Raw genomic sequence first — 27963 nt, forward strand, 5'->3', positions numbered from 1 at the left:
TGTGTACTTCTCACATTCTCTGGGACACATCCCGGCTCTAAATGGTGAGCCATCCTGTTGTTTCTCTTTCTGGAAGTTGGTCTTTCTCACTGATACGTGGTCTCTGAGCCTCCTTTCCTGGAGGACCAAAGGAAGCCACAGCATTTAGCTTTCAAGTTGACTACTATTTCTGCCTTTCTCGTTGCCAGCAAAGACTCCCTAGTATCAACTGCCTCGTGGTGAATTTCTGCCTTGTGCCTCCTCCACTATAATTTTCATATTAGTTCTTTCAAAGCTACTTACAGCCACGTGGATAATGATTTCTCATTGATGAGGTACCAAGACGTCATGCCCTAAAAGAAAGTGGGCTGGGAGGATGTGAACCAGGCCTGGTCATTATGAGTGACCAGCAACACTGAGGAGTAGACCTCACTGCTCAGGGTAAGTGAGTAGGAAGGCAGCTTAATGTCACTAAGTTCACTGAGCAGACATTGAGTGACTGAGGGTTGGATCCACCCCCAGTCATGAGGCATGAGCTCCACAGCTCTCTCATACGAGTAGGGACCCACAGCACCCTCCTTGAGATGGTTCTGTCTCCACATTCCTACAGAAATGGTAATGGCAAAAAAAAAAAAAAAAAAGTCTTCAGGGACAAAGTAAATGAATGTGACCTTCGTGCTATGAGAAAGGGAATCTCTGAGCTTTGGCTCACTGCCTGGTAAGAGTAATCTACATGCCATTTTTGAAAGGACAGACATTAATATCTCCACTCACAACCAAAAACGAAGCATTTCATTGGTGAAATAATGTCTGAAAATATTTACAAAATTATTATTTTTTCAATAATGAGATTTAGACCCATAAAATTTATTAAAGTGTTTAAAGCCAATTTATTCTGAAGAAGTTTTAAATGTACTTTGAGTCCGGTTGGTCTCACTGTAGCTTTTCTATACATATCTTTTTAAACATTAAATAATAGCAATATTAGTATTTATAAGCTAATTTAAGATAAAGCTCTTTCTTGGGAGACATCTGTTTAGTATATTTTAAGTCAAAGTTCCAAATTTGTTGCCTAAACATTTACCACACCATGAACACCACATAAAAAAATTGTATTGAACTTAATCTCCAGTATCCCTGAATTTCAGAAATAATAATAATTTCAGTAATTATATAATTTTATGAAATAATTTATTAGAATTGAATTTGTAGACACTAGGTTTTCAAATGATTTTAGAAATGAGAAAACAAGTTTATGGGACCATGTGCATGGGACCATCTACAGTTAAGAACCAGACTCACCTCAGTTGTACCAGCTTCTACAGGCACACAAGGAAAATCACAATGGAACCTGTTTGATTCCCAAGCCCCAGGATGCACGCTGGACCAATTGCTTTCACCTCTGAGTGTAATGCCAGGATATATATATATATCTTTTCAAGTGATTTGTGTTGCTGTTGAGATGAAGGGTTTTTTTACTCAAGAGACATAGCTGAGTGCTTTTGCTCAGTTTCCAGATCAATCTCAAGTTCTTTCTCTCTGTCTCTCTGTCCCTCTCTGTCTCTCTGTCCGTCTCTCTCTCTCTCTCTCTCTCTCTCTCTCTCTCTCTCTCTCTCTCTCTCTCTCATATATTTGAGACAGGCTCTCATAAATCAGTCTTTGAGTTTGCTCTGTGACTAAGAATGATCTTGAACTTCTGATTCGTCCTGGGAGTACAGGCGTGTATCACCTTAGTTTGTTTCTGCTATGTTGAGGATTGAAGCCAAGGCTTTGTGCATACTAAGCAAGACTTGTAGCAACTCAGCCACATACTCAGCCTTATTGTCTCAAGCTATTAATACATTAAGAAAAGTATATATTCTTTAATGAAAACACACACACACAACACACACACACACACACACACACACACACACATACACACACACGTCACCAACTCTAGAATCTGGCCTGATCCTTACTTATAGTCAGGGCTCATCATTCTGGTAGCCTGACTGATGTGCTCTTAACTAGTACAAGTTGTTCTATTATACACAAACAGTCCCAAAGCACACCAAGGTTATACATGAAATGGTCAGGTGTAGGGTCACATAACTTTTGCTCAGATCTATGGAGGTAGAGGCAGGCAGGTCTCTATGAATTTGGGATCAACTAGAGCTACACAGTGAAAGCCTGTCTCAACCATGAGTAAATAATTAATACATTTGGTGATACAGATACAAGATCCTCATGTGAGTCCTGCGAATCCATACATCCCCACTCTCACTTAACAACAAGCTGTTTACTGCTTTTTATAATCACCACAGTATCGTTTACTTAACTTGTTCTAACTGTTCATAAGATTTATTGAGATTGCCACTGACAGAACTGTCCCGTATTCACCCAATTTATAGGAAATCCTTATCCCATAGACCTTTTCAAAAATGACTCAAAGTGCAGATCTTATAGGAAGCTCTTTGTAGCATCATGTTAGGTGTGCCATGGTTTCACATGGTAAGTGATTACTCTAACTGCTACAAGTAGCAAAATCTGTTGACTAAAGATGTATTTCTGATTATAGATGTATTTGTCACAACACCTAACCAAAATCAGAACTTGGCTTTGAGAATGAAAACTGAGCAATTGTTTCCCTTGGTCTGGGAGAGTCACAGTGATTGTTAAGTAACTACATATTAAAGTCACCTGGGACATCTGCTCAGCATTCTGCACGTTGTTACAGCTTCCTAAGGGATTTCAGAAAATAATAAATGCTGTGTGGTTAGGAAATTAAGCAGAATTGAAAGTAAGTCAACAAGTTAGAGAAAACAGGCTTTCAAACTATAAAGAGAAGCTGGCCGACTTCTGTGTCAAGGGAGCTTGATCATGGAGTTTGGGCATGTGTGGTCCAGTCACTGCAAACATTGTATAATGTATAGCTGAGGTCAGCCTGGCATGAGGTACCCTTGTCTCACCCCACAAGATATAATTTCTTGAAGGAAGTTAACGTTGTATAATGTAAAACTATTTGACCTTGGGAAGAGATAAGTCTCTGGATGTGGCTATTGATCATAGTTTTAAACTCTTGTCAGACTCTTGCCCTGCCAGTACTCCACTTGTGATTAAAAAAAAAAAAAAAAAAAAAAAAAAAAAAAAAAAAAGGAAAAGTCCTTTTCACGTGGTCTATTAAGTGATGTCTGGTTAAAATTAACATGAAAGTCAAATGGTTCCTTCATCAGTTCAGACAGTTGAATAAACTAAGGAGTGTCTCATTCCCAGAAATGACTAACCTACCCCAGCTTGTGGTCTCAATGGTGGGAGAAGGGTTCTGTGAAGAGGCCTCTTGGGTAGCTTCACAGGTGCAGGGAGGGCAATGACTGGGTAGCACTTGGGCCTGTGAAAGGGTACACTGCATCTCTAACTAGTTATGATCACCTGGGATTCCGCATTTTACCTCTCATTTCATTTGGAAGTACCACAGAAAGGAGAGGCATCCCAGGTGTTTATAGAGCATGAGTGAGGACTTGAGATAATTAGAGGAGTAATATGTGATTTTCTTGTCTTTTAGAAAAGCCTTAGGAGGACACCAAGAAGGAAATTCTTATTCACTTTGATCCCCTCTGAGTTTTGCAGAGAGACAGGGTTAGAGGCAGACGGATTCTGCCACGGACTTCCATCATGGTGATGGAAGAGAGTGCCGAGAACTTAACTGCAATCCAAACTGTCAAACTTACTAACGCATGGCTGAATCTTCTCAAAAGTGTGTTTCTGAGCACTCCTCGGGACCTTCCTGAAATCATCCTGATACTGTCTTTGATCTGTACTATTGGAGGTAAGCTAAGACACCCACCTCCTCAGTCTAAGTTTATGGATACATCTTGTAGGCAATATCATATAGAACTAAGGAAAGTAACAGTAATAGGAAATTACAGCTTTTTACCTAAATCCGTACATTTACTATAATATTTTCAACTGAAGGAGTCAAACAATACACTGCCCCTGGGCAGAGATGTGTCATCTTTGTCATTGGTGTCCCTCACTTCTGTTAGGTTAACATACGTATAGTGACTAGAAGGTCAGATTTAGCTCTCAGTAACCAGTATAATTGAAGGAAATAGATGAATCAAAGGTCTAAATAGTAGGTTCCGGAAAGGTCTATCTAAATGATAAAGCTATGAAAAAAGAAGAGGACCATAGAAACTGGAAATAGTGTTTTTCTTCACTTCCCTGGGCCTGTTTACAGAGTATACTAAAAAAAAAAATTTTTAAAGTAGTTGCCATTCTACATTCTGGTGACACCTGTTCATAGAAATTGCAAGTGGAGCGCACAAAGTTTCTGGTTGGTATGGGTTTTCTAGGGTATTTTTTTCCTGTTGGGCAAATTATAGCTAGGTTCTCTTTGTTCCTAAGCCTGGAAGTTCCGTTAGAGCTAATTACACTTTTACTGCAGGGTGGCAAACTAAGTAAACACAGTTTATAGTTAGTGGTTATAAAACCATGTGTAATCAACGGTTTCTAGCAATATTTAACTAAAGTCTCTAAAGACATGCAATCTATCATGAAAGCCACAAGGGAGAAATCTGAAAGAAATTAATGATTAATCTTTTCGTATCTTTAAGCATGAGGGAGGGTCTTGATCACGTACAAACAGTAAATTAGTAGTAGATACAAATCTACTTTATTTTGTATTTAGAAGTCATATAAGATGTAGCAGTAAAAATGTGTACATATGATATTGCCTCTGAGTAACATGTATACTTTCACAGCATTTTTGAACATGCATCTGAAAGATTTCCCAATTCCTCTTCCTGTGATACTATTTTTAATTGGATGCTGTTTTGAAATTCTGAGCTTTGCATCTACCCGGGTATGTATAATAAATGAGTATCACCATTATATCTAATAATTGCATAAATTCAAAGAACACTAAATAAAATTTGGGAGGAAAAGACTCTGATCCCTTCACTCAAGCAATGGGTGCTTGAAATGTAGAAAAGTAACAAGACAGAAGGAACAGAGGCCACAGTCTGAAAGCACGTAGGTGGTCGGAAGTGAATATGTGTATAGCTGCTCAGCATACAGCAGAAATGAAAGCTTAGACAAGACCTCAGCCAGGAAGATGGGCACTTAGGGAAACTTGGAGCTGCCAGCATAGAACTCTGGGAGTAAAATGATTCTGAAAGTGATCTAATAGTGTTGCCTCAGTTGAAAATGTTTTAGAAGTCTCCTATAAGACATGTCAGTCTCTAAGTACATATAGGATAAGATAGAGCCAGGAGGATGAATTGAGTCTATTCCTTGAAATGGAGATGACAAAGACAAACTACATTCAGATAAGGAAGTGACAACATTAGGAAGAGATCCTAGAGATAGGAAGGCATACTTACTATAAGGAATGTAGACACGTTGACGAGTGCTCTAATCCAGGAACTTTTGTTAGAGGTTTTTTTTTTTTTAAGAGGCCTTGATATAAATGGCTTACATTATGCAGGCCTACAACCTCTGTTCCTGCTACTGAACTCTGTCATGGTAGCTCTAAAGCAGGCGTTCTCAACACGTGAATGAAAGGGCACGTCTATGTCTCACCCTCTATAGAGGAAATGAAAGTGAACCCAAGAGCTGTATTTAGCCAATGCCCACTTTAGCCAGTCGTTTCCGTGGGTATAAGAACTGGTGTGAAAATGACAGACAGGTCATCTCTCTGTGCAAGAACCAAAACTGAATTGTTCACTTCTCTAATCATGATTTTGACTTAAGTACAATTTTAAGTACTTCCAAAAACTCCTCCAAGAGAAGAGGCCTTGTGTCTAACACAGTACTCTAACTATTAGGTTAATTTATTCACTTTAGATCCTGGTCATAGCCCTATCCCTCCTCACTTCCGAGTCCCAGCCTCACTCCCTCTCCTCCACCCTCCTCTCCTATTCCTCAAAAAAAGGGGAACCCATCTTCCTATCTACCTAGTCACACCAGGGCCGAACTTGTCCTCTTTCCCTGTGGCCTGGTGAGGCAGAGGGAAGTAATTGAAAAGCTGACAAGAGACTCCATGTCTGATAGAGGCCCTGCTGCCCTCACTCCAGGACTTACATGAAGCCTGAGCTGCCCATCAGCTACATCTTTGTACGGGACCTAGGTCCATGCAAGGTCCTTGGTTGGTGCTTCAGTCTCAGCATGGCCCCTCTGGGCCCTGGTTAGTTGGGTCTGTTGGTCTTCTTGTGAAGCTCCTGTCACCTCCATGTTCTTTTCTCCTCCCCCCTCCCCCACTTTTCCACAAGGCTTTCACCATCTAGCCCAGTGTTTGGCTGTGAGTCTCACATCTGTTGCAATCCGCTGCTGGGTGGAGCCTCTCAGATGACAACTTTGATAGGCTCCTTCTGCATGCATAGTAGAGCATCATTAATAGTGTCATGGGTGGTCTCTCCCCCATGGGGCGGGTCTTGGGTTGGGCCCGGCACTGGTTATACTTTCCGTCAGGCAGAGCCATGGAGGCCGGGTGAAATGTGTACAGGTGGCAGGCTGCATGAGCTGAATGAATGCCCCTAATACAACCTGCCGCTGTCAGTGTGCATCAGAAGAGACACCACTAGGTCGCTCACTACTCACAAGAACTTTCTCATGTCTGTTCCAGCTAGTCTTCTCATCCTTTCAGAGATATGGATTACATATGGCTCCACGTAGCTTCTCGGACTTCATAGGATCACTTATTCATCTATGGATTCTTATGTGTTAAAACCCACTTACTTGAAATGCTTTCTCTTTTGTACTTGTCAATGCACTGTGTTCTTTAACTGCCTCTGTTAATCAGCTTTCTCTATTGGCTCTTTGAAAAGGTCTCAGGGATGTGTATAAACTTTTCCTCTCCCAGATGTTGGCACCTGCCAACCAGGTGGAAAGCTCTGAACACTCAGCAGAGTAAGACTTCAGGCCTCATGCGGCATGGTATCTTTCCAAAACTTTCTTTCTCTGCTGCTAGTGAAGAGCCCCTGGCACATGTTCTATGGTGACAATGGGGGGGGACATATGTGAATAATCAATTTTCTATTAATAGATACAGGTATATGCAGAGACCATACAGTGGATGGATCCAGACATGTTTTTTGGTATATTTACACCAGTAATCATCTTTAACGTTGCGTTTGACATGGATCTGTATATGCTTCAAAAGTTATTGTGGCAGGTAACGAGTCTGCTTCCATGTTATTTCCCATTCATGACCCATGTTAATTATTTTCAGATTATACATTCTTCCTTAAATAGAAAATAAAGAAAAGAGCATAGGGTATCAGAGTGGTAAGTTCAGCTTTGTACCTAAGGGCAGGGGGTCGGAACCATATATTGGCGGTGTTCTTTCTAGCATACTCGAAACTCAGGGTAAAACTGTGGAGAAAGAAAAACAATTCTGACAATTTTTACTGGCAGAACTTCATATGCAACTATCATTTTTAGCTCTGGGAATCTGTAAGAATGTGACTATGAAGTATGTTGTCTCAAGAAAGGAAGAATTAGATGAGAAACGTCCAGTTTTACAACCCTACCATCTAAAGCTACAGCTGTGGGGAACAGCAAAAATGCAGACTCGGGGGAGGAATTGTAAATCAACTCACCGTGGCTGCCATAGCTCTATTAAGGAAAGACTTTGAGATAAAACCCACCTGAACACATACACGCAGCTGTGCACACACATCTTCCAATGCTACTAAAATAGTTTTATCAGTAGAAGGCTCCTGCCTAAACATCAGTAGAAGCAATGCATTTTAACGCATACCCAGGCACATGCAGGTTAGACAATTGACCAGAAGTCATGGGGGATGGCGGGCACTAGCAACAGAACCCGGTGCTGTGAATGTGGTATAGGTTAGCCCAGAAGAGCTCTGCTCAGCCACTTCCTGTATCTCTTTTGATGGGAATTGGGGGGTGTTGCTCTAGGGAATTGAGCTTGGTGGCCACACTGCTAGCTTCTGGTCTTCTGGTTTTCAAAACAGAAAGAAAAACCAATCTGTTCTTTCTACCATCGAATGTCTTTGCAGATACTCGTAATTACAATTCCTGGATTTGTGATTAATTACATCTTAATACTTTGGTATCTGCAGTCTGTGAATAAATTATCTTTGAAGAATGTGCCCTGGTTTCTTTTTTCAGCTGTTCTTATAAGCTCAGATCCTATGCTGACTGCAGCCGCCATAAGAGACCTTGGTAAGTACCCCCTTCCTGTCTCTTTTTCCTTCGACATATTTTGTAGCTAACTCATCTCAATGCTAATTTTCACCACATGCAGTGGTGTGGTAAGGGACTGGAAGAGATGGAGGACTAGCACACGTTCTGTAAGTGATGCTTAGGGGAGAAGGAAACGCCTAAGGGGAGGTCATCTTGCATCTAAAAAGAGCAGTTTCCCATTATGGAGTTGGGTCATTCAAGCACCTACCTTGCACTGACATTACTGTGTACACACTGTAGTCCGTTTGGTGTTTTGCTCAATATTCATTATTCTTGATGACAGTCAATAGGATAATGCCATTGAAAATGCCCTTCATAGTCACTGTCACATTAACCAAATGCCAGAAGGATAAAATACAATTAAATTACCAGACATAAAATTATTGTGGTATATACTATTTTCGGATGGACAATTCTACATTTAGAAGTAAAATACTATATTAAATTATTCAGAAAAGTAAAAATAATCCATCCACAGTCTTGTACAGGAAAAAATAGCCAGTTTTCCTCTTATTCACTTTTTAATAATGGCCATTATTTGTAGTTTAGATAGAATATTAATATGGATTAATCTTCGGTACCCACACACATGTGCACACACTACTTTTTTCAATTTATTTTCAACTCTAGGGCCATGCAAATAGAACAGGTCAGCTCTTAGCAAGTAGAAATAGAATATGAGAGATATGTCCAGTGTAAATATATGAATAAAGGAAAGCTTAGTCTTCAAGACAAGGAGACTCAGATTGTAAAGGGAGAATGGATTTATTTTGCTATATGAATGTTCTGCACCTATTTTAATCTCTGAATCTTGTAACATAGTATTCCACTGAATTTTTGTCTTTTTAAATTATAATAATCTATTTGGTCGTATCTCAGAAGGCTGCTTCATAAATATAGGGCATCTTGCTGTTACTTTTGGAATTTTATTGTTCTTCTGAATTTGAGTCTTTCAGAACATATTTGTAGAAAGTGTTTTTCTCTTAGTGATATTTTCTTTTGCTTGGTCTCGAAAAGCAAGATTCTGTGCCTGTGAGTACGTGTGAGTACGTGTGTGTGTCTCTCTCTCTCTCTCTCTCTCTCTCTCTCTCTCTCTCTCTCTGTGTGTGTGTGTGTGTGTGTGTGTGTGTGTGTGTGTGTGTGTGTGTGTGTGTGAAGCTGAGGCACAAGTGGGCGCATGCCCATGGAGATCTGAGACAAACCTCAGAAATTATCATCCTGATCTCCTTTCACCTCATTTGAGACAGGGTCTCTCACTAACTGGAAGCTCACCCCCTTGGCTTTGCTGGTTTGTCAGGGAGCCAGGGAACTGGCTGTCTCTACCTTCCTGGTGCTAGGATGACAGGTGCATATGGCCAGATTTGTCACATGGGTTCAGGTGATCTAGCTAAGGTCCTCATGCTTGCCCACCAGCAGTATGCTGAGTGCACTGTGTCTCTGTCCTACAATATCCTAAAACTCAATAAATGTGTTCTTCTATGAGCTTCTTTAACTCATATACAATTGCATATGTATATATACATATATATACATAAAATATATAATATATAATTTAATATATGTTATATTATATAAAAATTATGTATAATATAATATACAATGCATAATATAATAATATATAATATAATGATAGAGAGTATATGTATATAAATTATATATAATATATTAGCTATAAATTATATATAATATATTAGATACAAATAACATAACATAATATAATATAATATAATATAATATATAAAAAATGATATGCCTAGGGAGTGCATGTCCACAGAAGGCATGAATATATTTGTATTGTCTTGTTTTTCCTTCCTTGTGTCCCAATTTGTTATTCATTTTCTGCCACTGTTTGCTAAACTCGTTATATTTTATGAACTGGAGTAATTACACAATAGTAGGTTTTGCTGACTAATGAATACCCCAGATATGGTGCCTTCAAGCAACAATTGTTTATTATTTCACATGGGTGTGACAGTTTTGAGAACATAAATCAAGCTTGATGGTCTTTTGAGAACATAAATCAAGCTTGATGGTCTTGCCTAGTTTACCCGCTAGTCTACAGTCAGCTGACAGTGAGTGCCTTGGCACCACGTAACACATTTTCCCTCCCATATGCCTCCCACTTCCCTGCAGTAGCACAGTGAGGGGATCCTGCCATGATGGTTCTGGTGTCCAGGAGAAAGGAGGTCAAAGTCCCTGTGTCCATCAATCTGGTAGCCACATAGACTGAATCTGTTGGTGTAGTGTGAAGAGTAATAGGCCTGGCTACCAGGAGAGCAAGGAACTGGAGTGTTAACACAATGGTGTTATCTAAAGAATGCGGTGTCCAGACCTTTCTTCTATCCACAAACTAACATTAGGTTTCCTATAAGGAATGACCCTGTGTACCAGCATTGACCTCCTATGGTTTCCAAATCCCACTAAAGAGGCTCAGACATATAATCTAGTCAGTACAGGTATGTTTAATGGGAAAGAGGATGTATAACTAGCAGGTAGATACTTAGCCTTAGAATCCCATGATAAGTGGAAGAAAATTAAGATGGAAATATGCCATATCAGAATTGTCACTGTCCTTGGAATTTGAATGCTAAAGCCACTAAAAAGAATACATGAGAAAGTCAGTTTTTAATTATATGTAGACAGATATCTTGTTATTTTCACTTGATTCTGTGATATAAGATCTTGGACTATAAAGTTGCTTTATTCTTCAGTCATCACTCACCTTAAATACATATGACTTATAAGACATTCACCTACATAGTCAAGTAATTAAATTATTTACATTAATTTATTTTGTGATATTGCTAATGCTTTGAGAGAAAGAACAAATTCTTAAGTTAATTTTATTCCTTTCATAAACATACTGGATTATAGTTAATTTAGTATTTGATTGTGATGGTAGAGACTTGGTGTTGGTAAATAAATTAACTTACTTGCTTTTTTTTCAACATGATAATGGTTTAGTTGACACAAATGCATAGTAAAGAATGTCCTCTTCCATGCTCACACAATTCTATTCTTTAATATTAATGAGGTTTTTCTATTCTTTGCTAGGTCTTTCTAGAAGCCTCACAAATTTAATTAATGGAGAGAGTTTATTGACCTCAGTTATATCTCTAATTATATATAATGGTGTTGTACACATCAACTACAAGTCAAAATATGTGAATCATACCCTAGGTAAGGATACTTTTAACTTCTTAAAAGCTGAATTGTTTTCTTAAAATAGTCACGAATGTTGTATCTTACTGTAAATTACGCTTATGAAAGTATCAAGTGTTGCCATGGTGACTTGATCTTCACCATTATTGTGACTGAGCTGTGGGCTGAGGTGAAACTTCCCATGGGGCTGTTTGTAGGAGCATCTTTCAACAGGCAGGATCCAAGCATCGATGTGATGGGATTTGGTTGTTACTGCTGCTGTTATTTGGTTTTCTTCTGTGTACTTCCAACCCAGAGGGGAAAAAAGAACAGCTTAGAAGGAAGCTAGTAGTTCCTCTAAAAAGGTGAGGCTGTTCCTTCTTCCTCAGCCTGGCACAATCTCCTTAGAGTTCACTAAAGGAGCAAAGGTGAGCTACTCATCCATCTACAGAGCTGGGAGCATGCACATATATGCATATGTGTACGTAAAATAAATAACAGATAAATATGATAATGAATTATCTTAATTATGCAGCTGTGAGATTATCAACCAAGAGAAGAAATCTAATGTTTTCCACACTCCCTAGCATCTTAGTGCTCATTTCGGGTCAAAATTTTTTTGCATCTTCCTCTGTAATATTGGTCTTAATGTGCAGTTACTGAATCAGTGGATAGTGGGAGAAGGAGCTCCACAGGACTCTGTGGGCTTTGATCTTTTTAAAACCTACTTTATTTGGTGTTCTTTAATGCCTCTACCTTCATGATAACCCACCTACCCTAGACAGGAAAGAAAGAAGGTTAATAGGGACAGGAGATGTAGACCTATTTTAAACTCAGTTCCTTGGGACAATTCCACTCTTCATAGTCAGGATTCCAGAAGACCTGCTCAACAGCAAACCAGAAATTCAGCAAGAGTGACCACAACCACAGCAGCTGGATCCTGGAACTTCAAAGCATTCTCCAGGATCATCTCAGACGGCCAGGTGACGCAAAGTGATGCAAAGGCAATTGATCTTTTTTATTTGGACTATTTATACGTTTTCATAGTCCATACAGGATGTTTTGCAACCGGCAAAGAGCATCCTCCCACACGAGGCAATTCCCTTCCTAGCCCTCTCACAAGTCTGTTTCCAGTGGGCAAACATCACACACCCTCATACAAGTTGGCTTCGCATCCCACACTTGGGATCAAAACAAAAGCATGTTTACATCTACCACAGGACTCCTTAAGGATTTCCATGGTTAAAAATATTTTTCATGATAATACTAAAGGGTAGCTTTTGCAGAGTGGTTGAGACAAGGTCTCTTTGTGTCACCATCGCTGTCCTGGACTCATTTTGTAGACCCGGCTGGCCTTGAACTCACAGTCAACCACCTGCCTCTGCCTCCTATGTGCTGGGATTAAAGGTGTACACTACCACACCTGTCTAGGTAGATGCTTTTTATTGTATTTTCACTTGGACATTATCCAGTGTCTGTTTACCCAGGCCATGACAGCTTGGAAACTAATTAGTGGGCAAACATTCAAATATCTGAACCTCCTGGGGACCATTCCCACTCAAATCACCACATTCTACACTAGGATAATGCTGCAGAGGGTCTCAGAAACCAGAGAGTGGAACATTTTGAGTTATGAATATCTTGAGAAGATGATTTTTTATTCTTTTATGCTCCACAAACCATCTTCTCCTTCCTTATAATTTATTTATGTTATATACATTGGTATTTTGCTTGCATCTATGTCTGTGTGAGTGTATCGGAGTTACAGACAGTTGTGAGCTGCCATGAGGGTACTGAGAATTGAGGCCAGGTCGTCTAGAAGAGCAGCAGGGATTTTAACCATGAAGCCATTTCTCCAGGTCCCATCTTCTCCTTCTTTTCCAGTGGCAGGTAGTGCTGGACTCAGCTGAACACAGAGCCATTCACAGAATTCTGCCATACTCTATCTCTTGGAATATTCCTCTTTCTACTGGGCAGGGCTAAGAGTCTTCCTTTCCTTTTAGCTGTAGGAATGAGGCCAGGTATGAAGGGCTCTACTCCACCTTGACCATATTGATGATGCCCTACCTGCCAATAATATTTGTAGTCAAGGATTCATAAAGAAACTCATTTTTCTTCATTTAACCACACCAGAGCCTCGTCTCAGGATTCATTGCTCACATTTAGCCAGCACATGAGAGGTAGAGGCAGGAAGATCAGGCTTAGAAATCTTCACCACATATTGAATTCAGTGCCAGCTGGGGTTATATGAAACTGTCTCAAAACAAATGAAGAAATGGGCAAGTAAAAAAAATCAACAATAAACAATAAAATAGTGGAAAAACTGTCTTTAGACCTTAAGAAATCAGAGAAACACAAAGAACTATATAGAGAAATATATGATGAAGAACTGATTTCGGGAAAATATCACAAGTAAGACTGTCCAACAATAAAGTATTAATGAATTTGACAGGCCCACAAAATGTGACTTGTCTTGGCAGAGAGCCAAAACGCCTTACAGAAACAATGTGTGGGGGGAAATACTGATTTTGGTTTGTGGTTGCAGAAGGTTGCAGTCCATCATAATGGGAAAACACAGGGGACTGATGTGATCTGCAGTGATGGGAGCTTGCTGCAAGCAATGAAGAAAGGAATGAGAGAACAGGACAGGAGTCAGAGTTACCTCAAGTGGCTTACTTCAGCCAATGAGACTCCACCTCCAAGAGGCCTGCAGCACCCAGAACAGTGCCACAAATTATCTGAGCAAACTGTTCAAAATATGCCCATGTGGGGCATTCGGTCTAAGTCATAACTGACTCAGAAGCATTTTTTTTTAAACAATCCGAGCCATATTACATAAGATCTAGAATAATTGCTCCATGAGGCTAAGACTTCCTATATAATATTCCTTGACAATATTCCTTTATCTCCAAGATTTCACTATCTACCCAAATGTGACCTCTAGTGTTAACATTAACGTAGATGTGTGTCACTGCATGCACACTGGTATGCGTATCAATTACTGGTATGTAATTGTATCCTTTAACAAAAAATACACTAATCTCTCCTCTTGCATCAACCCAGCCCACAGCTTCCGTAATCCTTCTCTCTACTTTTATGAGTTCAATTTTATAAGATTCTGAATGTGTGTGTATTTATAAATTTATGTAATATGTATTATATAACATACATATATGATTGTGTGGTATTTTGATATTTGTCCTTCTGTGCCTGGCTTTTTTCACTAAGCGTAATAGCTCCCAGGTAAAACCATATTGGTGATGATGACAGGATTTTTTTTTCTTTTTAAAGGCTGAATATTATTCCTGTGTAGGTATATACCAAATGTTCTTTATCCACCCACTTACTGGTGGACATTAATGTTTTCTCCATATCTTGGTAGTATATATTTCCAATTTTAAAAGATCAGAGATGGAGGCATGGCTCAGTGAGCCATAAGCTCAGAGCTACTGCTCCAGCCTGCCTGCCTGCCACCATACTCCCCTCCACGATGGCTATGAACTAATTTCTGAAAGTGTAAGGTATAAGCAGACCCAATTAAATGATTTCTTTTATAAGTTGCCTTGGTCTCTTCACAGAAATAGAACAATGACTAAGACAGAGCTGAGCAAACATTTCTCTAAGGAAGACATACAGATGAACACTAGGTATATAAAAATAGCCATTAATGTCATCATATTTTTATGGAAATACAAACAATACAGGCAATAAACCTTGTATGGAGGGTGTGGTGGGAGAAAAGAGGAGAAATGATGTAATTTTAACCTCAAAAGTAAAAGAAATAATATAAATGATATTTATGAAAATAAAGAAATACAAGGCTTGGGACTGGAGAGATGTCTCTATGGTTAAGAATACTGCCTGTTCCTCCAGAGGACCTAGGCTTTATTCCTAGCACTCACATGTTTGCTCACTACCATTTTTAATTCTAGTTTCAGGAGATCCAGCACTCTCTTCTGACCTCCTGCTGCACCAGGCATACACATGGTGCATAGACTTATATGTAACTAAAACATATTTTGACATAAAATAATAATTTTAAAACTTATTTCTTTTACTTTTGAGATTATATTGTAATTATATCATTTCCTCGTTCTCCCTCCATTCCCTCCATATAAGTAACATTACCCAGACTGTGCAAGTTATGCTTATATACTTAGAAAACAATTAATTAAAAATAAAAGACTTAACAAATGTTGGTAATCATGTGAAAACAAGGCACACCAGCGGTGTGAAGGGTTCTTAAGAAAGTACAAAGAGGACAAGCACATAGTCCAGTAACCTTGCTGTTTTGAAGGGACATCTGTACTCTGGTGTTCATTACAACTGAGCTAATTTTAATAATGGCAAAAAGAAAAGTTGCTTAGAGCATCATTTAATACAAAACCAGGTGAGTCCTATTAACAGTTTTCATTTCTCTCTTTTCTTGTAGCCTATAATATCATGACTACAGCCTGCTCGCATATTATTGAAAGCTTCTTGTTTGGAATCCTAAGTACAAAGCTGATTCAGCTATGGATGTCTACCATTTTTGGTGATGACGTCAATCACATCACTCTCATCTTTTCAGTTCTATACCTCATCTTTTATATTTGTAAGTGGGAGGGTCCATGCTTTACATTAAATTAATAGAAGTGGCAATGAAAAAAAAGCCTCAGAAAACAGATAGCTAGGAAATAGTTTGTGATTTTTTTCCCAAGTGGAATATTTTTCTTCAAATAATATTATCAAAAATGTAAAAAATGTGAATACCTCTACACAGAGAACAATGTAGCCAGATATAGGAAGCAAGTACTATTATAAAACAAGAAAAATTTAACATAGCAACAGTTATAATCATAGTTCATTATGTCTTTTCCAAAGAAATCATTTTATAACCAATTGCACAAAAGAAAAAAAAAGAGTATAAAAGCAAGTTACATGCTTGTCTTGGTTTGATTTGGTTTGGTTTAGATCTGGCTTTTTGATACATGGTTTCTCTGTGTATCCTTGGCTGTCCTTTGCATACTTTGTAGACAAGGCTGGCCTCAAACTGACAGAGATCTGCCTGCATCTGCCTCTCTGAGTGCTTGGATTACAGGCATGCACCACTGTGCCTGGCATTACATGCTTGTCTTACATTATATAAAAAGAAATGTACTTACCAGACAGACTGTAAATCCTTTGCAGAGACTCGGTATCAGACTCTAAATCTAAATCATCTGTTCTCAATCTTTCTAATGATACAACCCTTTAATACAGTTCCTCATGTTGTGGTGAGGCCCAGGTATAACTTTATTTTGTTGCTACTTAAGTGTAATTTTGGTACTATTATGAATCCTCATGTAAGTACATGATGTGTAGGATATCTGGTCTACAACCCCCCAAAAGGGTGTGACTCACAGGTTGAGAAACACTGCTCTAGGCCCTCTGTATATGAATTTTCTGAAGATTTTAAATTGGCAAAAATTTATAAACTATCAAGGAAATTTATAAACTTAGGAAACCTGAGTCAACAGAGAAAAAACACAAATGCTACTAAAATCTACAGAATTTGAATAAGTTGCAACAGAGAAAAACTTCTGTCTACAAATTCTAAAGTAAGTAAGTGCTTTATGTCAATATTTATTAGACAAATAACAGAGCATTCAATAAGTCTATAGCAGTTAAAATGTAGCTCTTGAAACAAAAATATCCTAAGTATATAAAACAGACAGAGTGGCTCAGAACTGAGCCAAATATGTATTGTGAGGAAATTAAGAAAGAGTGGTAAATCCACAGTATTTCTTAACTTTAAAATAAATATGTTACTAGATTTCCTATGCTTTGCCTAATGTTCGGCTGTGAGTCTCAGCATCTGTTTCAAAGGGCTGAAGGGTAAAGCCTGTCAGAAGATAACTGATAGATTCCTGTCTGCAAGTATGCCAGAGTATTGTTAATAGTGTCAGAGGCTGGCTCACTCCTATGAGTTGAGCCAGGCATTGATTGGATATTTTCTCAATCTCTGCTCTATATTAATCCCTGCGCATCTTGTACATGTGGGATCAAAGGTATTGTGAGTGGGGTGGAGCTCTCCTGCCTCCAATAGTTGTCCTGTTTAGTCAGAGAGTGGAGGAGTCTCACCTAGATCCCAAGATCCTACCCTGTTGTAGGTCTCAAGCTTGTCACAGAGGCTCAAAACAGATGCTGACACTCACAACCAAACATCAGGCAGAGCACAGGGAGCCTTGGGGAAGAGTTGGGGGAGAAGGATAGAAGGACCTGTAGGGCACAGGAGCTACACAAGAAGACCAGCAGAGCCAGCTAACCAGGGCCCAGGGGCCTTGTGGAGACTGAGGCACCAACCAAGGACCATGTATGGACTGGACCCAGGCCCCCTACACAGACGCAGCCGACGGGCAGCTAGGTCTTCATGTAGTCTGGTGCAGAGAGTGAAGACTACCTCAGACATGGACTGAGTTGCCTGCTTTTTTATTACTTAACCCTGGTGGGACTGCCTCACCAGGCCACGGTGGAAGAGGATGTGGTCAGTCCTGGTGTGACTTGATATGCTGGGGGAAGGAATCCTCTTTTCTGAGGAGTAAGGGAGTAGGGAGGGGGAAGAGGGAGGATGGGACTGAGAGGAAAAAAGGAGGGAACTACAGTGTAAAGTGAATTAATTAATTAATTTAAAGCATTTAGTGAATGTGTGTAGATGCTCGTGTCTGTTTCTTGGTTCTCATCCCTCGGTCTAAAGCTTACCAATTATTTCTTTATGAAAAAATTCAATGTTCTGTCTAAAGTAAATTCAAGTTAAATGCCCTTCTTCCTGTATTTTGCTTTGGGTTTTGGGTTTGGAGCAGGAGCTCACTATGTAGACATAGCTGACCTGGAACATGCTTTGCAGGTCAGGTTGGCTTTGAACTCACAGAGTTCCTCTTGTCTCTGCCCCTGCCTCTGACTCCCAATTGCTGGGATTACATGTGTGCATCACCACACCTAGCTTCCCAAAAATTCTTTACAGTTAGACTTGCGGTCTTAGAAGTGGGATTATGAATCTTCTTGTGTTGTACTATATAATTCTCCATTTACAAGAATATTACTGATTTTTAAAAACGCCCACTAACAGACTTGTATATTTCTCAGTTCTTCTATATGAAAAGCACCAATAAAAAAATAAACAGGGGGAGATCTATATTGTGGCTTTTTTGTCCTCAGTTCCTTATTTCTACTAGAAATACAGCTCTTGCGTTTTCCAAATAAAATGTGTATGAAGTGGTCCTTATAGAATCCTGTGATCCACCCGTCCAGAGTTCCTTTGAACAAAAGGTCTGTGGAGGATGCTTAGCTTTACTGTGATAGGGGAAGAGATTTTCGAACTGCCAATGATATGAAGCCAAGTTGATGCATGGATGTGGGTCTCATATTTTACTACACAGTAGGGTGTATATCTGTTGAAGGAAACTATGAGCAGCTGTAATAAATTGTAGTGTTTTCTAGAGTGAAACTGAGCTGGGTAACTTCTCCATGAAACCACGATATCTGATATTTTCACACCCAGTAGTTGATCCTTTTGTTGTTCATTCTAAAACTAGGTGAGCTAGTTGGGATGTCTGGAATATTTACTCTGGCCATCATCGGACTTTTTCTAAATTCTACAAGTTTTAAACCAGGAGTTGAAGCATTTCTCCTCGAGTGAGTGGCTATTCTGTTTTCACTTTGTTTCAGTAAACTAGAAGCTATGAAATTGCAACCATAGTTTTAGCCAAATGGTATGAGTAAGACAGTGACATGAGCCCATCCCACTCATTTCTCTGTAATATTTATTGCTGCACAATTCTCGACAAAACAGGTCACCTAGTCCTGAGTTTGGCTGCCATAGCTCTATGACTCTGGCCAGCATTACTCTACCACTATTCCTAGTGGTGCTGATAAACAGAAACTCTGCTGACTTTCTGTTGCCAATCCTTCTCCCCTCCCCCCATGTACTGTCTACCATTCTACCTAAGCCACTCTCTTTCACTGACACATAAATAATTACTGTATAATCACAGTTCCAGGAATCTATTTCAAATATAACATGCACCAGGCTCTATTCTTAAATGTGGTAGCAATCTAAGAGAGTTGTGGTAAAGTCCTACTGCTTACTTCAACAGCCTAAAGGGGTCCACTCTACTGTTGAAAGAGAAGGCAGCTCCAATTCCCATCTCCTTTTTTCTTTTTCTTTTTTTTCCCCCTTTATTCTCCCTGGTCTTCCCTTTCTCACGACTCTGCAACTCCTCTGCCAAATCCTTGAGCCTGTCGCCAGGGTCATCCATCTTATTAGAGACTCAGTTCTTCCATTTCTAGACCATTGTAGGCACTGCACAGCCTTTTGACTCCGTTACCTAGGAACTGAGATGTTTTCATGACAAACTTGTGGTTTTTGTTCCCTGGCACTTCCGTACTAATTTCTACCACTTTCACCACCACTGATTAATATAATCACTTAACATTTTAATATCAAGAAGTAAGTTTAGGACTTAAATTTTTACTATCACTTGCAAGTTATGTGAACCATGGTGTCTGGATGTTTAGTTACTGTGTTGTTATGCTACGTGGCATTTAACTGCAACCTAAATATTTCTTTCAGACTCAGTGAAAAAAGAATGTTAATAATTTACACAAATAAACTTATTTAAATTACTTTAGAATTACATATTTATTTGCATTAGCGTTCTTTCCTTCACAGTTCTCTTTAATCCATATTGATTATTCATAAATGCCTCATTTACTTTTATTTTATTGATAATTGCATAATGCGTTATGTAGTTAAGCTTTATAATAAACATGTAAGTTAGCTGTAACATTTCATTCCTCTCAAAAATGCAGATTCTGGAACTGCCTGTCCTTTATTGGTTTCCTTATGGTGTTCACTTTCATTGGACTGTTAATCCCTGCACAGACTTATTTGTATATATCATTTTCTGATATATATTATTCATTAAATATCTACTTCACACTGATTGTTTTAAGGTAAGAATACCATGCAAACTTTGTTTATAGAAAGTTTTTTGAAGATGATTCTCTAAAATAATGAAATCATTTCGTATGGCAGACTGAACACTTAGTTGTCTTAAACCTCTCAAGTGATCATTAGCAAAGTAACACCCGGGAGTTTTCTCAGAGTTTAAATGAATTTTAGAGCCATGCAAATGTTTTGCAAAAATTCTGAAAAAAAAAAACCTTCATAATCTACTAAGATTACTAAAATGCAACTACTATTAATATATGGAATATTTCATCTAGTATTTTCTATCTTTGTACAAGGTTTCAACAACTTTACCTAATAGTAGAAATTGTATTTTGTAATTTTGCTCAATATTATGTTAACATTTCTTTGAATTCACGACCATAAATGGAAGCACTCCTTAAGAAACTAGAATAAAACCCTCCTTGTAAATGGCCCCCTAGTAATGTTGTGGTCCCTTTTTCCAGTCTTAAGAGACAGGAAAGCCTACATCTAAAGAAAGTGAAATACACTGAGAAAAGCTGCCATAACCAAAGTCTCACAACTACCTGTCCTCGAATAGTTAACATTCTACTTACGTCTAGGATAATTAGCTTGTGGAGATCAACCCATTAGTTCTAAACATTTATCCCAAATTATCATAAAAAATGGTTTAGCTGTTGGGAATGACATGGAGAAAGGAACTGAGCAATACGGACAAAGTGTGCAATGAAACTATGCAAAGAAAAAAAAAGAAGTTTAATCTATAGAATGTATCATCAGTAATCATGAATTTTTAAAAGGTTTTTTTGAGATTATAATTTTACACATACAAAGAAACATTAAACAGTGATAGGTGTGATGAAAAATAGGGGGGAATGGAACATTGAGTAAAAAGTAACACTGTCATTGCCCAGAAGATGCCCTGGGCAGATGGGGCACTAAAGCAATGGGTACAAATAGACTCAATGAACTCGAGAAAAACATGTAATTAAAGAGAAGCTGCTGTTAAACATAGAAGAGATTGGAAATATCAGCACAATATTAACATGAAAATGGAAAGTTTAGGATTAAGTAGAGCAGATTGAAATACCAGGAAAAAAAAAAAGGTGGGGTGGGGTGGGGGACGGAAATGATAGAAATGAAAACAACCTAAGTGTTCAGCACCTGCTATACGGTTTAGATGGGCATACAGTCTGTGAACTGCTGCTCATCCTCTGAAAGGGATGATGGGCTAGAGAGATGGCGCAGTGGTGCAGGCACTTGCCACCACGCCTGATGACCTGAGTCCTATCCCTGAAACCCACTCGATGGAAAGAAGGACTCTACTGCAGGCAGACCCTGATCTTCATAGGCGTGCCATGGCGTGTGTATCAATTAATTAATTTCCCACATAAATGTCATTAACTAATGTAATTAAAACATCTTAATGAATAAGATTCTACTTTTGCAGCAAGGATGATCCTGAAAATGTGTGAATATTATAAAGTAGGAACAGAGAGAAAAACAGGGTATGGTTTTTAGCTCCACGAGGAATGTCAAGCAGCAGGCTTGTCTCAGAGAGCACAGAGGGCTGGTTACTAGAAGTGCATGATAAAGGCAGGAGAAGGAGAGAGGCAGTGGTCAAGGGTACATTTCCATTCACTGGAAGAATATATTGTAGTGTTCTATTGCACGACATGGTGAACGCAGAAATAACAATATGTATGTCAAAATATGTTAAAGGAATAGATTCGTAATGTCCTCAACACAAAACCTCATAAGTTGATAATGTGTGGGATACGTTAATTAGCTTGATTTGTTTCTCATTAGCATACCCAGCTGTTATTTGCCGATAAAAAGAATAAAAATAAGTATGTAAAATAGCAACTGGTATTTAGCTTGGTGTAATTTCATGATGCTCAATCACGAGACTACATCCAGAAATACATACAGCCATACATACAGTTGTAAAACCCAAACTAAAAAGTCCTTTTTGGATGATGCAGTTTCTGGAATTGTGTCTGTGGCAAGATTACAAGTATAAGACAATACATTCATTTTATGAGATTTCTGGACTGTAACATGCATCTTAATTCTTAGCTCAAATGTCACTGTATGGAGCTGACCGATATTTCTTCAGCCCTGGGTATGAACAATTTATTCACTTTCTATCTTCCTTTTTCAGACATATTTTATTCCCATCAGCCACTTGTATGAAGGTTTTGAAAAAAAATGTCCTAACTTGAAACATAAAATGTGGCACAAAATCGGACTCGGCATTACTGCCCAAAAGATCCGGGAACACTTATCTTTCGAGGTAAGAGGGGTCCTTCTGAATTCTTTCTACCTACTCGTCCCCAAGCTGACCTGCACAGAGATAGTGGTGGAAACTGACGGTGAGCTAATAACAGACATGAAATTATGTTTCTCTTCAAGGACTGGAACTACAAGATGCAGTTGAAACTCTGCAACCTCTTCATAAGGGACATACCCAGGAACACAAAAACCGACATCTATGATGAAACCGTAACCCATGTGGTCCTCATCCATGGATCTGCGGAAGACTGTCAGTTGCGAAAAATTTATAAGGCACCTTTCCTAATTCCGGTAACGTGCCACCAGGTACAGAAATAGGCCTTACACCAAACAAAGCATTAACATAAGAAAACTTGTCATAACGATCAGGCCTTCTGGTTTCCCATCTCCTCCTTCCCTCCCCGCCCCACCCCATATGACATACTTATCCACACCACGTGTAGTCACATGCACAGTGTTTATTGATTGCTTTCATGCTCAGTGGCCTAGACACAAGCTTTTTCCACCCAATGCCAATGCCAATGAAACACACTAAGGTATAGAGTTGAGACCACAGTCACATTTTAGTACAGTTTTACCTGGAAAGGGGGAACCCTCTAATTGATTCATACATTTCAGAAGGACTGTACTGACAGAACTCTAGAAGGCCATGACAAGCCTCACTAGAATGGGAGATGTTTTCCTCCAACTCAGCAAATGAAACTAAAAAATGAACCCTTTCCCATTTAAACTGCGTTGAGTTCAAAAGGACTCTTTGCTCCATAATCCTTGGTTTCCTAGCAACCACAGCCTGCCTGTCTCCATAGTTTGACTTTCTGCCCTTGGCTCTTCAATAGCAGTTTCGGTGCATCACCTTCTTAGCTTCTTGTGGTTTCCCCCTCAGTTAGTCTCTGTAACCATCCAGTGGCCTCTTTGCCGAGGCCACTACCATTGCTAGAACTAGAGTTCCCTGGGTCCTGTCTACTCTTTTCTCAGATAGTTCTGCTGGCTATATCTGCAATAATGCCACAAGTAGGAAAGAGATTGGACATACTGCTCCAATGCTAAAGGAGAAGATACAGGAGCGAGGCCTCCCACACGGACGTTAGGAGACTGGGAGACAGCTTGCTTACATAGAAACGGGGTAGGGCACTTTTGTAATCACAGTTCTGGGTGTGCATGGCTTCCAGTTCTACCAATAACAGCCCTTTCACACGCACCAAGCATGTCTCTTTTATGACCCATCACAAGCTTTGCACTACCCCAGTCAGAATCTTTGTTCTCTCTCTCTCTCTCTCTCTCTCTCTCTCTCTCTCTCTCTCTCTCTCTCTCTCTCTTTCTCTCTCTCTCTGTCTCTCTCTCTGTCTCTCTCTCTCTGTCTCTCTCGCCTCTCTCTCTCTCTCTCTCTCTCCTCTCTCTCTCTTCTCTCTCTCTCTCTCTCTCTCTCTCTCCTCTACTCTTGAGAGACTACAGGGATAAACAATGGTCCCAACAAGTGACCCTCCTCTCTCTCTCCTCTACTCTGTGAGAATGACTACAGGATAAACATGGTCCCCACAAGTTGACAGAGGCTTGTTTTGCCTGGAGTGGGATGTGGTAAAGCTAATGCTAGTTGCCTGCAGCGGTGGTCGATTGGAGCATCAGGGCCAGGTCTCCGGAAGCAGCAGGAGCTGCGGCTTGAGCAGCAGCAGTGGCTGCAATGGTCCATGAAGCCAGAGTAGAGTTTTCTCTGACTGATGACAGACGGGAGAAGATGTGGGTCTGGCAGCACTGAACTCAAGATGATAGGACATAAGGTAGAGCCTGTCAGCTGCCAATCAAATGTCAAATGGCCCTACCAGCTGCTCAAAAAAGGAAAAGATACTGAATGATGCTTACAATAAACTCCATTGTGGAATGATCGTCCTCAACAGTACTTAACCCAGTTTAATCCCTACCCAAACATCCTTAAGAAGGACTTTGAGCAATGCTACCTTTTAAAGATGTATTATCAATAGTGAGCCACCTATTGTTAATCATATAAAAGGCAAATGCTGGAAATCTGTGAGGTTTATCAAAGGAAATTTTGTATCGAGTGTTCTGTTAGAAAATGAAGCAGTATATTCGGTGTGGCTTGGTCTTCAATTGGTAAAAAGAAAGCAAACTGTCCTAGTGTGGTCACCATAAACTCTGTGTAAAATAATAGGCCCAAAAGTGTCAAGGAAGAGTGTGTGTGTAGAACAAGGCATTGTGGCTAATATTGGTCATGCCAATGGGTGGGAGGCTGAGGAGAGAGAATGCTGGCTTGCCAGAGCAACACGTAATTGCATAACCTTCATTCAGAAATAAGCATATATTCTGTCAACTTTCAGATACAAGGCACCGAAGACTTCACAAAAGTAATGATTATTCAAACTTCAGTTGCTATAAGAAAATTCAGATGGAACGTAAAAAAGTATATTCCACCTCGCAGAATTTCTATGAAACCAGATTTTAAAAGTGAGTTAGATGTCTTGGGCATAATTTTGAGAACTTACTTTCCTTTCCTAAAATATCAATAGCTTGCATTCTGCCTAGAGTATTGAGGAACTCTTTTAGCTGCCATATTTGACACGTTAAATTTCCCGTGACTGTGATGAAAACCTCAGACAAACAACTTACAGGAAGAGAGCTTCACTTCGCTTCAGGGTTCAGAGGCTTCTCTTTTGCCTCCTCTATGGCTCTGGGCTTGGAAGGGGGTACGAGGGTAGAGGTGGGTATAACATCGTGAAAACAGAAGCCTAGGGTCGAGTGGACTTTTGTCTTACCTCATGGCATCTAAGAGGCAAAGATAAACAGTCAGGAAAATATATTCCACACACCAAGACCTACTGCGGCACCACCAAACACCCACACCCCCACATGCCCGCACCCCTGGGCAAAGGAAAGAAACTGTAAACAGGCAACTTCACATCTCTCCCAAAACCCCCTCCCCCCCTTCCCTTTACAGCCCAGCCTCTTTTACTCTCATGGCCCAGTTGTTTATAGCAACTCAAAAAAATGTCACAGTATATATGACACAGAGAAGCCAAAATTGTATATGAAGTTCTCTGCTTCATTATATTCTCAGCTTGGACTCTGAGACAAGGTTTGGACAAGCTGAGACAATTGACTACTCCTGGTAAGAGAAGCTTTGGGGTCTTGGACTTGAATGCCTGCAACCCTGCAGACCTAGCCATCTCTGGAGATGTCTTCACAGACACACCAGAAAGTGTACTTTATTAACCCCACCCAACGCAGGTGTCCTCTATCCAATCAAGTTACCCTTTGATGGAAACCAAATCGGTCATCCCAATATTTAATATCAGAGCTACACTTAGAAATATTTATGGTTCATCTGTAAGTATAGCCCTGCATAATCATCAAAATAATATAAAAAATGAACAACAGAATCGTTAGCCTTTCCTTCAAAAGAAGATGTTAAGTATATCAGTAACAGACAAAATACGGGTTACATTCTAAATAGCAGACATATGAATCTCTGGATATATCTTGTTGGTAGAAAGCTTATTGTTTAAACAAATTTCACATGATGAAAACTACAGCACAGCAAAATGGATTATTTAGGATCTACAAATACTCATCGATTGGATAAGGTAGGAGATTTACAAATGCATTGTCAACATGAACTATGTAACAAATGTGCTTTCTAAAAGAAACACCACTAGTAATTCACTGACAAGACTTTCAAAATATATTTAAGATAAAAGATAAATTGTGTTCTAAATTTAGAAATTTACAGAAAGTACTTTTGGAATTCTGACTATTTGCATCAATATCACTAATCGGGAAATCATGATAAGGGCTGGAAAGGTGGCTCAGTGAATAAGAACAGTGTCTGTTCTTCCCTTTAGAAGTTTCCTCCTGAGTTCAATCCCAGCAACCACACGGTAGCTTACAACCATCTATACTGGGATTTGATGTCCCCTTGTGGCATGCAGGTGCACATACAGATAGAGCACTCAAATAAATAAAATCTTAAAAAAAAAAATAGAACTCATTATAATGCAATAAAGGATGCATGTTGTTTCAAAGGACAACTCACAAAAGAAATATACATCGAACAGGAAATTTTAAGCCAGGCATGGTGGCACATGACTATAACCTCAGCACCTAGGTGGCTAAGAGTTTGAATCTATCCTGGACTCCATAGTGAAACCTGTGAGGAAAGAGAAGGGGGGGAGGAAGAAGGAAGAGGAAGAGGGAAGAAAAAACAAAGACTGTTCAATGCTACAAACATTTAAAGAAAATAAGTGTTTAGTCCACTTCATTAGTTGGTGTTTTCATTATTTTTCTAATTGCTGTGACCAAATACTTAACAAGAAGTAACATATTAAAGGAACAGGAGTTTTGTTTTGCCTCCCAGTTTGGATATGATCATCACGGCAGGGAGGGGGTGGCAGAGGGAGTGAGGCATTTGGTCACTGTGGGTCGACAGTTAGGAAGCAGAGAGATATGAATGGGTGCTCAGCATGATGCCTGCTTTTCCTCTCTCATTCTGCCTGGGACCCCAGCACAGGGGTTGATGCTATCATACTCAGAGCAGCTCCTCCTCAGTTAAACTTTTCAAGAAACTTTCTTAAAGACACACTTTCTTAGGTGATTTTAAACCCAAGTTGACAGTAAAGATTAGTCATCATAGTAAGATTTTTAAAAAATATATGACTCATTAATGAAAAAAAAAGAGCAGTAAATATGATATATCTTCTTGCTTTGTTGGTGCTAGTATAAATTAATAAAATTACAGAGATTTAAAAATAATAAACTCTATAATCTTTGATTAAATAATGTAATCTCTAAACATTTTTCAAAGATATTAAAAATAATAAAAAGATAATTGGGCATCACTACAAAGATAGAAAATTAGAGTCAGTGAAACTGTATAGTGAATTACTATTTAATTAACAGTTTAATCACCAAGATTGAACATTATATAATCATTAAAATAAAAATTTTTCATGTTACAATGTAAAAAAGACCTGTGGTATATAAGTAAAAGTACCAATGCTATGTTGTTAATTTTAAGAGAATTTTATCTTTATTATGTTATAATGATGTACACTTAAGTTTTTTGTTTTTTTAAATATATATTTCTATTGTTACACATATATAAAATTAACTACATGCAGAAAGAAGAACTACAGGACAATCAGGAATTATATTAATGTTACATTTGTAGTGCTTTAGCTACTTGTATTTGGCAACCTTGAAACATCTTTCCTATCTTGGAGCATCTAAAATTCTGAACGAAAATCGTTATCTATTACATCTCATCTCTAGCAACTTAAAACATCTATCCAGACCTAAAACCATCTTAACCCCTAAACAACTAAGCTTAATTGTAAAACTAAACTGTCTGGCCTTTTTTTCCTCCTTTCTTTCTTTCTTTCTTTCTTTTTTCGTTGCTTTCT

At 39.0% G+C, this 27963-nt stretch overlaps 1 protein-coding gene across 1 annotated transcript in view; it reads left to right on the plus strand.

Moving 5' to 3' along the window:
• Window positions 1-3633: 3633 nt before the first annotated feature.
• Slc9c1 (solute carrier family 9 member C1) overlaps window positions 3634-27963 on the plus strand; it is a 28668-nt gene continuing 4338 nt past the window's right edge. Inside the window, exons 1-12 of the mRNA XM_051150347.1 lie at window positions 3634-3787; window positions 4722-4822; window positions 7004-7132; window positions 7983-8148; window positions 11224-11349; window positions 15743-15904; window positions 18864-18963; window positions 20140-20283; window positions 20746-20779; window positions 22425-22556; window positions 22676-22861; window positions 24886-25012. Coding sequence (XP_051006304.1) covers window positions 3634-3787; window positions 4722-4822; window positions 7004-7132; window positions 7983-8148; window positions 11224-11349; window positions 15743-15904; window positions 18864-18963; window positions 20140-20283; window positions 20746-20779; window positions 22425-22556; window positions 22676-22861; window positions 24886-25012 — 1561 coding nt within the window. The remainder of the gene's footprint in view (window positions 3788-4721; window positions 4823-7003; window positions 7133-7982; window positions 8149-11223; window positions 11350-15742; window positions 15905-18863; window positions 18964-20139; window positions 20284-20745; window positions 20780-22424; window positions 22557-22675; window positions 22862-24885; window positions 25013-27963) is intronic.

This window comes from Acomys russatus, chromosome 8 (genome assembly GCF_903995435.1).
Source record: "Acomys russatus chromosome 8, mAcoRus1.1, whole genome shotgun sequence".
Classification (NCBI taxonomy): domain Eukaryota; kingdom Metazoa; phylum Chordata; class Mammalia; order Rodentia; family Muridae; genus Acomys; species Acomys russatus.